Below are 16,332 nucleotides of genomic sequence, written 5' to 3' on the forward strand. Positions count from 1 at the left end.
TATAAGAATAAGCTATACAAAAACGATGGCTTAAGAAAAAATAGCAATGAAATCCTGTCATCATATTCCTCTCCCACAGAGGGATTCCCACTATTGCTTAACATCAATACTATTAATTACATTATCTGGAGCTACTCCATTAGGAGGAGAACAGGTAACCTCTATGTCGTATTCAGAGTTTCAGACTCCATTCAAATTAGATTGGAGCTGGATTATGTACTGGATACATGGTCTGCTATGTACTAGATTTGAATGCACAAAACTCAGTTCATCTATGAACAAAGAACAAGCTAAATTATGCACAAAGAAATATACAAACATAAGCACTGAGTACACAGACACTCCATTGACAAGATTTTCTGGTTTCGCATTACACTCAAGGCCTGCACTGTTACTGCATGCTAATCACTTGTGGAAGTGATTACTATTCTGATCAGTGCTTTTTAGGGTAGAGTCAGCAAAGAGTAGAGTTATTTTGAAACTTCACTAAGCAATTAGTGAAGATAATGCATAGAATTTCATTTAGTTACATCAAAACACCTTTCTTGACTGTTTCTAGGCTGTTTGTGGCCTGCAGTATTAAGATAAACTCTCAAGTATTTAAAGTAGTGCACCTTCCGCAACGGACTGCTTATTAAGATCAGATTTTGGCTTAGCACTGATGCAATTTAGCAGCAACTTTATTATATAAAGAGCAATTAGTGAAGAAATGGGCAGAATTTCATCTGCTTAATTCAAAACAGCTTTCAGTGCCTAGACTAACCAAGGCCTGTAGTGTGAAGATAAAATGAAGCATTTTGATAAAATTACCCTCTGCAATGTATTATTAATTGCTAACAGGCATGTACAGGCAGTGGTATTAATGTAGGTTGAATTTACATGCAGACAGTGATTCTACAATTAGACTGCTATACATTACTTGAATAGCAAAAAATAACTCTTTTTAAGAAGTGGTGAAATGGTAAGAGAATAAATAAAAACATTTTCCAGTAAGCCTCTAGAAAGGAATCACTGCCATGACGTTCAACAAACTGTGTGATCATTACGACTATATGAATCCAAGCACGTGAAAACATATCTATGCCCACACAACTCAGCATGGGGCTTTGTGGTTCCCAGCTTATTCAGGCAAACACATTTGAATTGAATTAATTTTGAAATGGAAGTCATCCAAAGTTGCTGAAGTATCAACTATTACCCACTTATCTCCATCAGATACTTTTTACTGATTTAAAAGCTTTCTTGGATGATAAATCTCCTCTCTTCCTCACTACTCTCTCTCCCCTTTCTTTCAGAACTTTTCTTGATCCACTCTTACTTACGGTGTTTTCTGCCACATGTTGCTCAGTGACTTAGGTGCCTTTTGTTCTGCTAAGGGCCGTCCCCCATGGTCCTGCAGCCTGCCTTCCCTCGCAGCTGCACACCATCTCCCACGCTGCCGGGACAGTGTTTCCAGAGCCTTGGCAGCAGGACTTTGCCTGTGCTGTTCTCACACACATAAATAGGGAAACTGAATGCTACTGACATACATTAACTTCCTTACAACAGGATGATACCTCATACCCTTGATACTATGGAGGAACCAGCGTTTTCAGTCATCTCCAAATGTTTCTAATTAGCTGAAACAGTAAAAAAAATCCACTGTGGATCAAGAGATTTCAAGTTGCTCATACAGTGTATATACAAAAAGCTACAAAATAAGTGGTGTGACTGGGTAACTTCACAGGTGAAACTAACATTTGCTACGTAAGTGATATTCATAGTACAGACCCTTCTAACTAGTGGCAATTTTATTTAAAAAAAATCAGTTCTTGCATATATGCTGGAGGCAGACAAACATTCTTTAAACAAGTACAAATCTCACGTGAGTGATTACTCAGGTATGGTATCATTAACATTATATTGCGCTATATATTGACATGCTTTTCTTACCCTGGACCTTTCCTCTAGCTTTGTCATCATGACAACCGTTGCGCCCCGTTGCTCCCACATCATTCTCCAGAAGTCTCCAAAGGTTTCCGGCAGCGCCCCTTGGGTGGCTATATACGCGTTCTGCTTTCTGTAGCCGTCTATGTAGTTGGCATTGATATAGTCACTGCCAGGTATGCCTGCAAAGACAGAAGAACGAGCACACCGGGCAGCGTTTTTGAACTGTCCTGTTGTAAAAGCGAGCATTGCACTGTCTGGATTATTTAATCAGTGGATCCGACATATAGTTAATAACTAATTAATATGAAAAAGGACACTGTTAACAGAAGGAGGGTGGTCTTTCTGCAAGACAGAAGCTTGCCCTGGAATCAAATTTAGATGAATGGTTTTTTTAAAGACTTAGCGAGAGATATTTTGTTGACTACAGCTACAAAATATGCTCATTTCCTTTTGCCAAAGCAGCAGCCAGTCAGTCAGTTTAACACTTGGAGAAACAAACAGACCGTGATACTGTGTTACCTGTTTCTTTTCCTTTTGCTAATCTCATCAACTATGCTTGCTGCATTGCTAACAAATTAAAATTAAAAACAAACAAACAAGAGAACCGTCTTTTAAATTTCCTTAAATGAGAACATTGCTAACAGGCTGACCTTCCCATCAGACACCCTGACTCATCCACGTTTAACTCTGCTGTTTAGCTCATTGCTTTTCTTTTAAATATAGGAAAAAGTGTTAAAGTTGCAAGACATTATTATTATCGCTACATGCACTTTGCCCATAAATGGATTGCAGTCTTGTTTCACCAGGAGCTTTACTTTAACAAAGCACACTATGTAAGCCAGGTTTAAGAAGCAGCCATATCCACGACAAGGCATGTGCATGAAATAAGCACCTTTATAAGTCTGAGTAAAAATTAAATCCCTGTGTGAAAAGGAGCCAGAATCCGAGACCTGCAGACACGTTGTGCTGAGAGCTGGACACAACACACCATCTGCCAGTTCCGAGGAGGATGTACTGGCTGCAGTGAAGATTATGTTATTATTTTGAACTAACAAGGCGGCTGTGCTCAGAGAAAGGAATAAATACTGACATAGAGGTCTCAGTCCCATCTCCACTGGACCCAGAGGTGCGGTGTCCAGCTTTAGTGGAGGCTATACATGTACTGGAAAATATATGTTTTGTTATATTGATTTTTTTGATTTTTTACATTATTTTTATATTATTTTTATGGGTCTATCAAGCATATTAAATGTTTGCTGATGGGATGCTGAAGCAGTGTTTCCCATGTTACTGCAGTGTCGAACACTGAGATGTTTCCTAAAAGATTTGGCTAAAAAAATAGAGAAATGTGCATCATAATTAAAAGATACAAAAAGTATGTTGAAGTAATTAACACAAATTACTTTTTTTTTGAGCAGAAATTAATGGTTTACATTTTCACTGCCAATCTGCTAGGCCCACGTCTATAACCCCAGGAGACGGTGCAGGTTCCACAAGCTGTTTCAGAAGAATCTGGGTGATACTCAGGTAGTCTGTAGCTTTCTCTAAAGCTATGACTATTTCAGTCTAAGAAGACTTCAGAAAAAACAACAAAGTTGAATTTCTTTGGGTGTCAACCACAATAAATATGCTTAAAGAGGTATTTTTTAAGTTTTATGTCAGGAACTAAACCTCCAAATCTACTCATCTCTCATGTCCCATTGTTGATCCCAAAGTCAGGAATTATCAGTGTGGCACATTACTGTCCATCTGGAAACCAGTGGCATAAATCTGAAAAAATCCTCCAAAATAATGAAAGAATTTGAATGCACAGTAGATGTACCTCCTTAACACTTTTTTTTTTCCTGGCAACAATTTGAAGAGTTTTTCCCTTTCTTCTGGGTAAGCTTAATGTTTCATTCCAGCAATCAATTAGCAATGAACAAGGCAGCTGTAACTGTGACACTAGTTAAGATCCAACATAATCTTGAAAAGATTCAGATTATAGGATACTGTAGCTGTAGTCTGGCATAAAAATTTGCCTTTATGCCCAAGAAAGCCTGATAGATTTTCTCATTTTATATGTACAAATTATATTTAAACACAAATAGCATCTTGATTTGACTTTCTATATGAGTAAACGAAAGATCTGACAAAATATTCCAGGGAAGAAAAGAGTTTGTAACTTCAGGGGACTAAGAGAGGCAACAAATGGCACTCCTCAGGCAAGATGCATGGATGGACACAGGAAAGCTGGCCGACTATGATTAGAACTGATTTTGAAAGTCTGTTCTGCGGGGGGAGAGGGAAAGAAACATCCTTAAAACCTGCTCTGAGTTGCTGAAAAGCATGGTGATGAAAAGCCTCCCATAAAAGGCAGAAATTGGAGCTCAAAAGCCTCACTCTTGTAGACTTGAAACTTTTTCATGACACTTCTCATTGTGGAAATTGGAATTAATGACTTTTAGAAAATACAACTGCTAGGCACAATGCCATATTTTCTTCCCTTATCAAGATAATAAAACATTTTTGCACAAAACAGATGAGAAAGAAAAATGAAGCCAACATGAGAAATCTACACCAACTGGGTATTATTACCAAAGGAACTAAGAAAGCTGGTAAGAAATGTTTTCTGAATAAATTAGAATTACATTATGATGTCTGCTATCATACTTTGAAGCATATGTTATAAATAAAAGCCTGAGGAAAAAATGAAAAAGAAAAACAACGCTTTGTAAAGCGGTTAAATGATCTTCTGGGAAAACTGTCCTCTGGAGCCAATAGTGCAGAACTCAGTGTGAAAATTAAGCATGCGAAGCATTGCAAACAGTGCACTAAAGAATGTTCTTTACAAATCTTAGCAATGTATGCTACCAGTACTTGATGTAAAAAAAAATCATTTGTTTAAGATTGTAAATATTTTTAATGTTTATTAACTTTTATTAAATTTATTAATAAACCATATTAAAATACATAACTTTAAATCATTTATAATTATTTGAAATAGAAAGAAGAAAATCTAATTCCCAGGTTACATCTTGATCACAGAGGCAAGTAAAAGAGAATTACGGTTAGCAATTACAAATATTTGCAAAGGGAGTTTCTTCAAAGGTAGGCTAAAGTAGAAATTTCCACTCTATTTCTTCATTTTCCTTTTATCATGAAAAAAAAAAGTCTTGTATATTCTTAAGCCAGAAAATTCCTTTTACAAAGTAACTAGGCTTCATGGAGCATGAAAAGATGTGGTTAGGACATGGACAGGAAAGTCCATTTGCCACAGGACATTAGCAACTACTAGTGACTTAAGTAATGCAGATCCAAGAAGAACTAGGTGTTGCTCAAAACTTCTTATGGTAAGAAAATTTTGGTAAAGGATTTGTCTCTAAAAAGGAGTTCCCCAGAAGCCAGCACTGTATAGGGCTACATCTCTGCTGAACTAGAGGATTCACAACATTCAGCTCCATTGTCTCTCTTCCACAGTATCCGCTAGGAATTGCTTTGTTCTCCATCTGTTCTCCTAGTCCCTTTCAGTATCATCCCCCTTCTTTTGTACTGAATCTCTCCATCACTGTTTACACCCGCGACCTCAGTTTCATATTTCTTTCAAAAATCTTTTTATATTCTACAATACAATTTTCCTACGCTCACTTTCCACCTCGCATTGTGCCACACCACTATCAGCTTCGTTCCCACAACACTCAAATCCCTACAGGGAAGGGGCCTTATCATAGCAGGTCCAGTGTAACGTGTGTAGTATAAAAATAGCACATGCAAATACTGAACATTAACAGTATCTACATTGACCAAAGTGAAACAATTATTAAAGGTAAATACATTTAAATATTAAAATACCACTTTCTGGAATGACTTTTTTGACCATAACCTAATTCTGAGCTGAGAAAGCCAAACAACCCTCTGTCAAGTCTAATAGCACAAAAACAACCAGATGACAACTAGTTTGGCTGTGGTAGAAAGAAATCCTGCAAACCTTTGTTAGCTGCCTTAGCTTGAAGGCATCATACCCACAAGCACAGCAGCAATTGCCATCATTACTTAAATTTGGGCATAATAGTCAAGAGAGGTCAGTTGTTCTGTAAAAACATGGGTCAAGAAAGGGACAAAGCAACTAAATTCTGCTTTCAGTAATGCTGATATGAACCTTGACTAATTCTATTGGCAACAGCAGAGTTTACTCCAGGTGTAGGATGGCATAACTGAAAGGTAAATTCAGAGTAATCCACTTGGTATCACTTCACTTTTAGAAGTTTCATCAATAGCAGAGAGACAATTTCTGCACAGAAATTCAACTAAAGACTGAGCCTCCAGATTGTAATTCTAACTATTTTCTAGTAGCCTTTTTTACTATGATGATGAATGACCAGAGTCTGCAATCTCCTTATTCTGCCAGACAGGAATTGAGCACAATGGGGCAGTATTAGATGAGTAGCTGAGCATAAAAGACATCCCATTTTCAAACATCTCAAGAGAACAAAGCAATCCAGATTTTTACAGAGAGAAAAAAAAGAGTGAATGAGCAATGAAACAAAATTAGCCAATGCCACAATTTAAGAACAAAAGAATAACACCCCCCCCATAACTACTGATTTATGGTGAGACTGTTCTCATGAACAGAAATGACAATACAGCTTGCTGCAGCGTACACAGGGATCCACACCACATGGCTAATAATGCAGACCTCAGAATTATCCACTTGATTTCCTGAAGACAGTTATCTTCTTAAACAGCTTTAATTAGACTTCACGTTTTATTTACAGACGGAAATCAAATCATGAAATTGTTCCAAGCCTTTACAAAGGCTAAGTACTGAACAGCCTTTCTATTTAAAACAAATTAAACCATAGGCCTTTGTTTTTGTGCTGCTTCCCTAAGAAATGTACTGTTAGTTATAAAGGGTGTGTGAAGTAATAGGATTAAACTCTGTCATGCTTGTAAACAACTTGGGAAAATGAAATGATGAATGGAAAATGCTGACAAAGCTATGCTACTGGTTTAAATCAATGACTGATATTTTTAACTATGTCAGAGCACAAATGAACCTAAGACAGCTACTGGATGACGGTAAAAAATGTCTATGGGAATGTTGTTTGTAACATGAACTCTATATAGGTAAGGAGGTTACCAGACTGAAATGGTCTAAGCACAAACCTGTAACATACGAACTTGTTGAAAAAAGAAGCAGCACATACTAACAAAGATATTTTTAATAACGACTATTGGTAAGATGAACAACCTGTACAAAGGCTCAAGAAAATGCAGTACATATCATCCTAGCAAAATGTAAGACAAGGAGGAAAAAAAAAAGACAGAAGCAAAGCAATATACAGTTGGGCTGTGTTAGTACTACAGTAGTCTGGTAAAGAGAGAAAGGAAGAGGGAGACAGATACCTTGAAGCAAAATGCTGAATTAAAGTACGTTTTAGAAAGAAAAAGGGAATGTCAGAGGAGTGGGCAGAAGATGCAGAATTAAGCAGGACAAGAAAGGACTGTGCAGAGAACAGAAGACAAATAGTAGAGAGGGAGAAAAAAAGGATGAAGAAATCTGAAACAGGTGAAATATAGTGGTAGGGACTAGGAATTAGGGGCTTTAGGAGATCTGCAGGCAACATGAAAAATGTGAAAGGAGGGTAAGCAGAGAAGCAGGCCAGGAAACAGGAGGAGTTCTGATAAGAAAAACAAAAGGAAGTTTTTTTGGGGGGAAGGGGTTTTGTTCCTTTTTTTGTTTTTTAGTGTTGGCTAGTCCTAAGGTAGGTGACAGAATGAAAGTAAAAGAAAGGACAGACTTGTTCAGTGCAGTCCCTCAGAGACACAGACGAGAACAGCATGATGCCAGCACAGCGACAATACATTGTGATAACAGTATTTTGCAAGACAGTGCAAAGCAAATATTGAAATCCAACACGAAGACCTCATGCTGCGATTATTTGATAACTGTCTGGAACTTGATTGATTGATATTCAATCAATCATTCAATTCAATCATTCTCCAGCTCTTCAAGACTGAGAAACACTGAAGGTGTCTCTCAAATGAGTGTTTCATTGGATGCAAACATTCACTTATATGTCTGAATGATAAACTAAAAGGGTCACAGAGTGCCTGTACTAATATGAACTGGAATGATTCCACGTTAGATGATTCCTACAGAAAACAGTTTCAATATGAGTGTGTACAGTAAGCCATGGAGTGCCAAATATTCATTCTCTGTTCAAGAAGAAAACCACTGGACATTTTGCCAAAGCTTTCCAGATGAATAGTCTGAGTATATATATAGGAAGAGGTCAGAACTGTGCCAAGAGCAGCAGAGAAGGACACTCTTTTTGCTGTTAAGTCGTAACTACAACAGCATCCATAACTCATCTGCTCACCTAAATTTGGAGATTTTCAATGGTAAGTGGATCTATGGTCTGGGACTATTATACCACTAAAGATGGTCTTGGCATCGCTGCTGAAATGGCTACCATTAGGTCTACTCAAAATCATTCCGCTTGATCTTTCTGAAATTTGTTACCTCCTCACTGCAATCATTGCTCTTTTTAAGGCACTCTAGGCTTGCAGATGGGAAGTGGCATAAAATCACTCTAAGCCTTTAATTTATATTTTGTTAACAGAATATAATATACCTGCAATATGAGAGAGTCCAAATAAGCTGCATAGTTCATTACGGTCCAGTAAGTGTTTAGGAATTTATTTTCACCAGAATACATTCCATATCTACAGATCATGGACTACATACGTGCTGCTGATTTACTGACAACTGGCAGCTCTGAAGTAAATAAGAGTACTGGCAGCTTCTTGTCTTTTCTTTCTTATGATTTATATTGTAGTCAGAGACTTACAGGTTTAGCTGCATTTTAATGCCACTGACTTGCCCATCAGACAAATTTCTGCTGAATTGTGATAGATATTATTTATACTTTAATTTTTACATCACTACTCTTACGCAAATCCATGCCACATACAGCAGACTTTTAGTCTTGGATGTCTCCTGAAAGAACTGGCAAGCCTTTTTAAAATGCAGAATGTTTAATGATTTTTTTCCTAAAATTTTATTTATTCCTTTGAGGTTTAAAATCTGCAGATCTAGCTGTTGTAATTTGGTCTATTTCTTTTTTAAATGGTAAATTCTGACCTCAGATCCACTTAGAAGCATACACTAGACTTATGTTCCCTCATTATACTGCAGCATCTCTTACAAATGTCCCTCTGTCACACCCAAAGACAGCACAACATCAGAGATGAGATTTATTTCTATAACACACAGGAACAACATTCTTCCGAGTAATATTTTCCTTCAGGTGAAAATTAAAATTACAACAACTAATTTGAGTTTTTCTTCCAAAGGGACATCTAATGAAACAAAATTTAAATGGGGAGAATTTAAAAATATAAAATATATTTTTTACAAAGTCAGCAATTGCGTCGTGGAACGTCTTGCAACTTCAGGCAATTACAAAGGCCAAGAACTTAGGGGGACTCAAAAAGAGGATTCGAACCATGTGTAAGAAGAACTACAAAAGGTAGCAAAACAGGCGCTTCAAAAGAGTTCCTAAGCCTTGTGTGTCAGGGTCTATGCAATTTTAGTAACTTGATATTATCAACAGGTGGAAAGAAGCAATCTCTAATATCTACAACACACTAACTAATTTAAAACTTTCTAGGGAACATCTCATATTGACTGCGGTCAGAGATAGGAAACTGAACTAAATTGACCTTGCATTGTATACTGGAGTGGCAATTACAACATGCCTCATCTGTGCAACACCAGCAAGTGGCAAAGTGACCATCAAGGTAGATTAATGTTTAGGCACCTGATTAGTGTCTGCTACAAATACAGTTGCTGTTATTCAGGGATGGAGTGTCTAGCAGTAGAAGGGAGGCCCTCATCTTAGGACGAACACAACTTCTATTCAAACTTCACTGATAATAATGTTAATCGTTTTACTGAAGCTCTCCAAAGAGCTTCAGGTAAGGTCTATATGTAAAATCAAAATAAAATTCTCTGTATGGTTGTAACAAAATATAATACAGTCCAAATTTAGGCCCTGACCAACCTATATGATAATGCAGACAAAGGAGGTTCTTTTTAACAATATTTAAAGTATTTATTTCCCTGGTAGCTTGAAAACAAAAACAGCTGTCAACTGATTAAAATGCTGGGCAGACTACATATCTTCATTGTGGGAATATTTATTCAAAATTGGAAAGAGAAACATTTACTACAAAATGCTAAAACCAGTACATTAAACTTAGGATATTATATACAGGCAATTTGAGAAACATGACCATGTAAAATCCCAGCAGGAACAATAATAAAAAAGGAGAATACTTAATTTATTACTGTTTTCAAGTCAAATTATTATAGCATAAACAAGCATTTAATACTTGATTTATGTTGCTTTGGTTACAATAAACTGAAGACTGAGAAAATACTTAAAATTAGGAAATCACCAGATGGGTCAAAATGCCATTTGTGTTTTTATGCCTAACACAGATATTTCAAAGGACTATAATCGTATTTTTCTTCATTTAGGATCTCTGACATTATAATTATAGAGTTAGAAATTTTGGCCTCATCAAGGTATTTTTCACTTAAAAAAGAAATCAAAATTTACAGTCTAACTGTATGTTTTCTCTGCTCCTTAAAAGACTCAGTTCCTTCCTGCAAGGAGGATTTAGAATTTTTTCATGTTCTTACTGTTAGTTATTTTAAAAAGCCAGTCTAATGTACTGTGTAATTTGATACCTTTAATTACTTTGAACAATGTTTTCTGTTTTTCCTCTTAAATTTTATTCCTATTCTCAGAATATGTTCATTTTCTTTTAGGAAGTCAATTTTCATGGATCATTTGCATGAAGGGGAACCTGGCAGAACTTTCCAAGCCCAGACGTTATAAATTAACAAATAGATTTATGTGCAATTAGATTTTTTCGTCTCCTTTTTTTCTGTTACACAAATCTTTTTCAAAATAAAATCCTGCAAAAATCTTGAGTCTTCTTTGTACCTGATAGTTATTTTTGATACCTGACAGCAATTTCTGAGTTCAACATTTTGCTCCAATGAACTTTACATACAATTCAGAAAGGCATTGCTGTGCAATTACTGCTCCTGACTTTTCCTGATCGTTCAGCTGGTTCTCTTCTGTGTACCAATGACACAGAAAAGGATATTTTTCTTGAACTGCATCAAATATAATGCTAATTAAAATACACTCCCCATTGTTGAAGAGACAGATAGTTCTACAAGATTCTAAATGGCTAGATTTTTCTACAAGGTAATCTGAAAAATGTAACTGACATTACAGAAAATGTAGTCAGTACAACTATATGGGCTTCAGAGGTGGAACAAATATAAGCAGATTATTATATTCAAATTCTTCAAGGCAATCATTTGAATTTTCTAACATCGTTGAAAAAGCTTGTCTGTTTTATTCAAGCCCGGAGTTTACAAAAAATAAGGCAAAGGTCTAACCAAAGCTCCACCAGTGAAATTGCTTTTTTCTTCATTGAGCAGTTATTATTAAAATTAATTACACCTATAAATATTGTCCTTCCTGTATCTAATCAGGTTGGAGTAACCAAATATAAGGAAGTTCTTTATAACTAAATTAAAATACTCTGAAGTTTAAAATGTAGCATTGTCAGACTGCAATAATTAAGACTTTGAATACAAAGTCATTTGCAATTTTAAAGGTATCCCTAGATCTTATATATCATACACAAACTCTGACGAAGTTATTAAAGGTAAATTTTATTTTCATATAAATGGCTTCACTTAAATATGTAATCAATTATAGTCTGGCCATCACTATACCTTGTTGTCAACCACACAGAATAAACTGAAAACCTTGCTTCATCCCAGGAAGCAGCTTAATGGTAAGGCACAGCTGGCCAGTAAAGAAATCCTCTGAGTGACAACTAGCGCTTCCTTTTGCTTTAGCACTTGGTAAAACATGCACAGTCTCCAAGCCTGATCACTTTGGATAGTTTGTTTAAGTCAAAACTCTGAAGTGCTCAAGTTTTTTTTAAAGCTTTAGGCTAAAGAAAGATATAACAAAGAGCTGTCATTGTATGGCCCTGCCAACCTTTTGGCAGTGAAATACTGAGGTTTCAACAATGTCCACACGTGCATTTGTTTGAACACTTCCATTTAATATGTGTTCATTTTACAAGTTAAAGCTTTTTTTTAAAAAAAGAAGTTTTAATATTTCTTAAAATTCCTCTGAGAACCTAGAGTTGAGCTGATCTTTTCTAGAGTAGGATTTGGCAATTGAAACCCAATAATCAGCTATGTTCATAATGCCAGATCTAGACTTGAACCCTAATTCACACAGACTTTCTGATATATTGGCTCTGTATTGCTAGTAGAAGTTAACAGCAACGGTAACTTACTTTAGATAACACTTTGGCATACACACAGAGGGCCGATGTATCAAGTGCTATATGTGACCCTGTCTCAATTTTAGTTCTTTTGCTTAATTAATTACTGAGAATAAACATCAAAAAAGGATTGCCATTACAGGAAGTAATTCAATTGACACTTCTTCATATTGCAATCCAAAGATAGTGGGGAGTAAAATTAAATTGGATTTTAGGATTTAATTAGTTTAATTGTAAGGGTTTTCTTACCTTCTATTGCTGAGAGTAGAACACGAGAATGGTCATATGCAATTACATTCGCATATCTATTCTTTGGTTTGTTTACTTCCAGGTTAGAGTGTTCCCACGTGAACTGCTGACCAGGATCAATAGACTTCAAAAAGATAAAGAGAAGAAAAGGAGAGAAAAAATATTAGTACTACATACTTATATTTACAATGATTACACACCATATGGTCCTATAGTTTTACTTGAAAATATTTTGCTTTTGAAAGAAAATTACAAATTCAGGATTCTTCATAATGCCCTATATCATAACAATAATTTAGTGCTGATGCATCTGAAGTTCCAATTAGAAATTTAAACAACATACTTTCCAAATCTAAGGTAATTGTCCTTTCCTCAGGGTAGAAGGAGAAAAGTATTCATCTCTTTTTTTTCTCCCCCCCCCCGAAACAGTTCTGCAGTGAGTGGTTCTGTTACTAACTGCATGTGTTTTCAAACAATTCAGTGTCCTGTTCACTAAATAAACTCCAAATGTTCCTGAAGAACTTTTCTGTAAGAAAAATTTTGTTTTTTCTTTTTGATTTTTTTCATTTTGGCACCAAAGCAACTAATGACACCAGTGTTGCTGATGGAACAAACTGAAGAACATACAGACCACTATAAAGACAGTCTATTTTTATTTCCTTGACTCACGCATTCAGTTGTAAACAAATGTGAGCAATGTAGACATATAGGAGCTTTTATGACCTCTTACTTATACATACAACTGCATGGTTCTAGAATCACTGTTTATTTCCTGCTTCCTTCACGTTCCAGGATGGAAGTAACATAATGAAGCTTTTCGCCTACTCCTGCACGCTTCACGAGCCAGTGAAGTCCAGGCTCTACCTATTCCCTCTTATCTCTATGGTTGAGTTACACATACAGCTGGGCAACTACCGAATAAATGACAGATGGTACCTGCTTGTGCCTGCTATGGTACCTGCTATGCGAAAGGTCATCTCATATTGAGAAGTCATGATGAATCACATATTGTTTTACTTCCCCTCTCTGTAACGTTAGAGACCTCAAAGTGCTTCATCAGCAGGTATTTATGTGCAAAGATGGTTTGAAGGTCATGTTCTTTGCTTAATCCTGGTAATAATTTGGTACACGAGTGGTTCCCCATGCCAGGCTGTTCTAAATTGTAAAAGCCAAAATAATCAAATGAAAGAGAGAGCTCTGCTTAGACCAGACTGTTCACCAGCACTATGTCCACTTTACATTAACAGGCTTGCTCTAAAGAACACATGAGAAGCTCCATACTGGCACTACAGCACTAAGACATCACTTACATGACAACACTTACTGACCCTGCCAGGGTCAGTTACAAAAGCTGCAAGTGCATTTTATGCTAATGTCGCCGTACAAATGCAAAATGTGACCTGCAACCTATTACGGTAGGTGTTTTCAGACAATAGACATGTGCTAAAATAATTAATGGGATCTATTTGGATTTAACCCTTAGATTAATAATTATTATTTGGCTAGTCAAAAAATTGCTTCGTTTTTATGTATCTTTATAGATCTCATAATTTATTTTATTAACATACAGAGAATGACTTTGCTGCTTTCTTGAGATTATTCTAAAAAAATCCATTTTCCATGGCTGCCAGATAGCAAGGTTGTGGAATACCTCAGCATTTCAGTTTAGGAAACCAAGACCCATTATCTTATCATATCCTCTAATACCTTAAACTCAATTACATTTTATAATAGTAATTTATATTCCTGAATTTTGCAAGCTCTCTGAAGCTGGCCCCGAGGTGAGCTCCCCCATGTAACTTGACCGAGGTCCTGCAGATGCAGCACGATGAGCCTGGTTCTGGCTCTCCGTTTGCACGTTGCTTTCCCAAGCAGTGACTGAGGCGGAGTGTGTGGCAGCTCACGCCTCAGGAAGAAATGAAGTGGGACTTCTTAGAGGAATGAGGAAGACACAGCCTGCCTGGGAGCCAGATGAAGGCCGTGCAGAATTAACTCATAGTTTGGTTATGACTCACTTGAGTAACACTGCAACGGATGTTAGTAACAGTACAAAATGCATTCTTTACTTCTGGGCCCAAGCAAGTTTTCAAAAAAGCCCTCCCCCAATAAAATGTGGGTTCACAATCCTAGCAACTTGTGGGCCCATACTTGGATATGTTAAGAGTTTTTCAAAACAGACAGTGTCTTTTTTTGGCCTTATTGTAATTTGGTTCTAAATACAGGAACAACAAAGTATCATCCGATAGGCATTCTGTCTCTTGCAAAAGTAGATATTACCTCTGTGCTGTAGTTGAGCACAAATACGGACGCCCTAACCCTTTCTTTATTCGGGCTTGGTCCTCCTTTCACAAAACCATTATCTTTTCTGACCACAGACAGAAATTCATATTTATAAATAAATCAAGCTGTAATATGAATTACTTTATAACATTTGTACTCAGTTTTCATACAGCTCTGTTTCATCACAATAACATTTTCTCATCCTCTGTGAAAGGTAGCCAATAGGATTTTGATGCAGGTAAGCACTGATTCATCTAAAAACAGTTTCCTTTTTTTTAATCTCTATTGGTAAGTTGAAAATCATATAAACATATAATATATTTAACACATTCAATATGCCTTTTTATCAGCTGACCAGCAATTCAGCTACACAATATGACTTTCAGAGTAATCAAATTTACATAATCAGTCTTCCCAGCAAGTATCTCTCTTCTCCTTTTTGAGTTAATAGAGGTGAATATGACAACTTGTGCAGGATGTCTGCATGCCAAGATTTTCAATATTTTAAAAAGTAATTGATAGGAGTTTAATTTGGATTTCTAGTAACAATGCAGAACTTAATTACTGTAAATTCAAAATAAACAGAAAACACTTTTAATATTTTAGTGCATTATACTCTAAATACATTTTAAAATAAAATCAAATATTGGACTATCAGCTATTTGACTAGGAATAAGGCATATCTGCATTACCTGTGACTACCTACTCAGAATTTTTGAGGGGTATATATTCAAATATGCTTGCTATGGAGCAGTTCCACCGCCCCAGAATGATGCAATGGTGCTCTGTATTATTTCTGGCTACCTAACTGAAGGAGACACTCTACCTGATCTTTTATTTTTTACCTACAGTACCCAAATATTCTGGAAATTACTTCACGGTATAAGATGTCAAACAGCCTTTTTCTTCACACTCGACAAAAAAACTAGAAACTAACAGAATGAACTAACTGACTAACATATTATTATTTTTGAGCGTGGACTGCAGGTCTCCTGCTCCACCCTATCAAAAATAAAAAGGTCATGCACAAATACAAAAAAAATCCCTATAAACTTTCTGTTCTTTCCTCTATTCAAAATTACATCTCCCAGAAAATAAGAAGTTTAAGGTGTGATTTTGGCTATACGATTGCACTTAGATGATGACGATCTAAGTAGATTTTTGCCCATTGTGAGAAAGGACTTCAGCTTCTTATTATACCTATTTGTTAATGAGAATTTATAATTTATTAGTAATAGCTTAATTTCAGCTGTTCAGTTTCTTTCTTCCCCTTTCTAGTCCTTAATGTTTAAGTGATCTAAAGCTGCTTTTCAGTATCAAGAAAAAAAATCAAATAACAGTTTTCTTTGTCAACCATTTCCTAGCAGTAGTTGAGGATGTGCTCTTCACAGCAGCGTACTATATTCCCTGTGCACTTCTTTATGATGTATGGCCAGATGGTATAATTCAGTGATTAATTTTTAGTCCTGTATATGGATATAGCTAACACGAGTCATGTCA

At 36.2% G+C, this 16,332-nt stretch overlaps 1 protein-coding gene across 8 annotated transcripts in view; it reads right to left on the reverse strand.

Moving 5' to 3' along the window:
- PTPRD (protein tyrosine phosphatase receptor type D) overlaps positions 1-16,332 on the reverse strand; it is a 443,338-nt gene that overhangs the window by 48,379 nt on the left and 378,627 nt on the right. For all 8 annotated transcript variants that reach the window (XM_064502356.1, XM_064502355.1, XM_064502354.1 and 5 more), the window contains 2 exons: positions 12,553-12,676; positions 1,933-2,108 (listed from right to left, as the gene is read on the reverse strand). In XM_064502356.1, coding sequence (XP_064358426.1) covers positions 1,933-2,108; positions 12,553-12,676 — 300 coding nt within the window. The remainder of the gene's footprint in view (positions 1-1,932; positions 2,109-12,552; positions 12,677-16,332) is intronic.

The sequence above is a fragment of the Dromaius novaehollandiae genome, chromosome Z (genome assembly GCF_036370855.1).
Source record: "Dromaius novaehollandiae isolate bDroNov1 chromosome Z, bDroNov1.hap1, whole genome shotgun sequence".
Lineage (NCBI taxonomy): Eukaryota > Metazoa > Chordata > Aves > Casuariiformes > Dromaiidae > Dromaius > Dromaius novaehollandiae.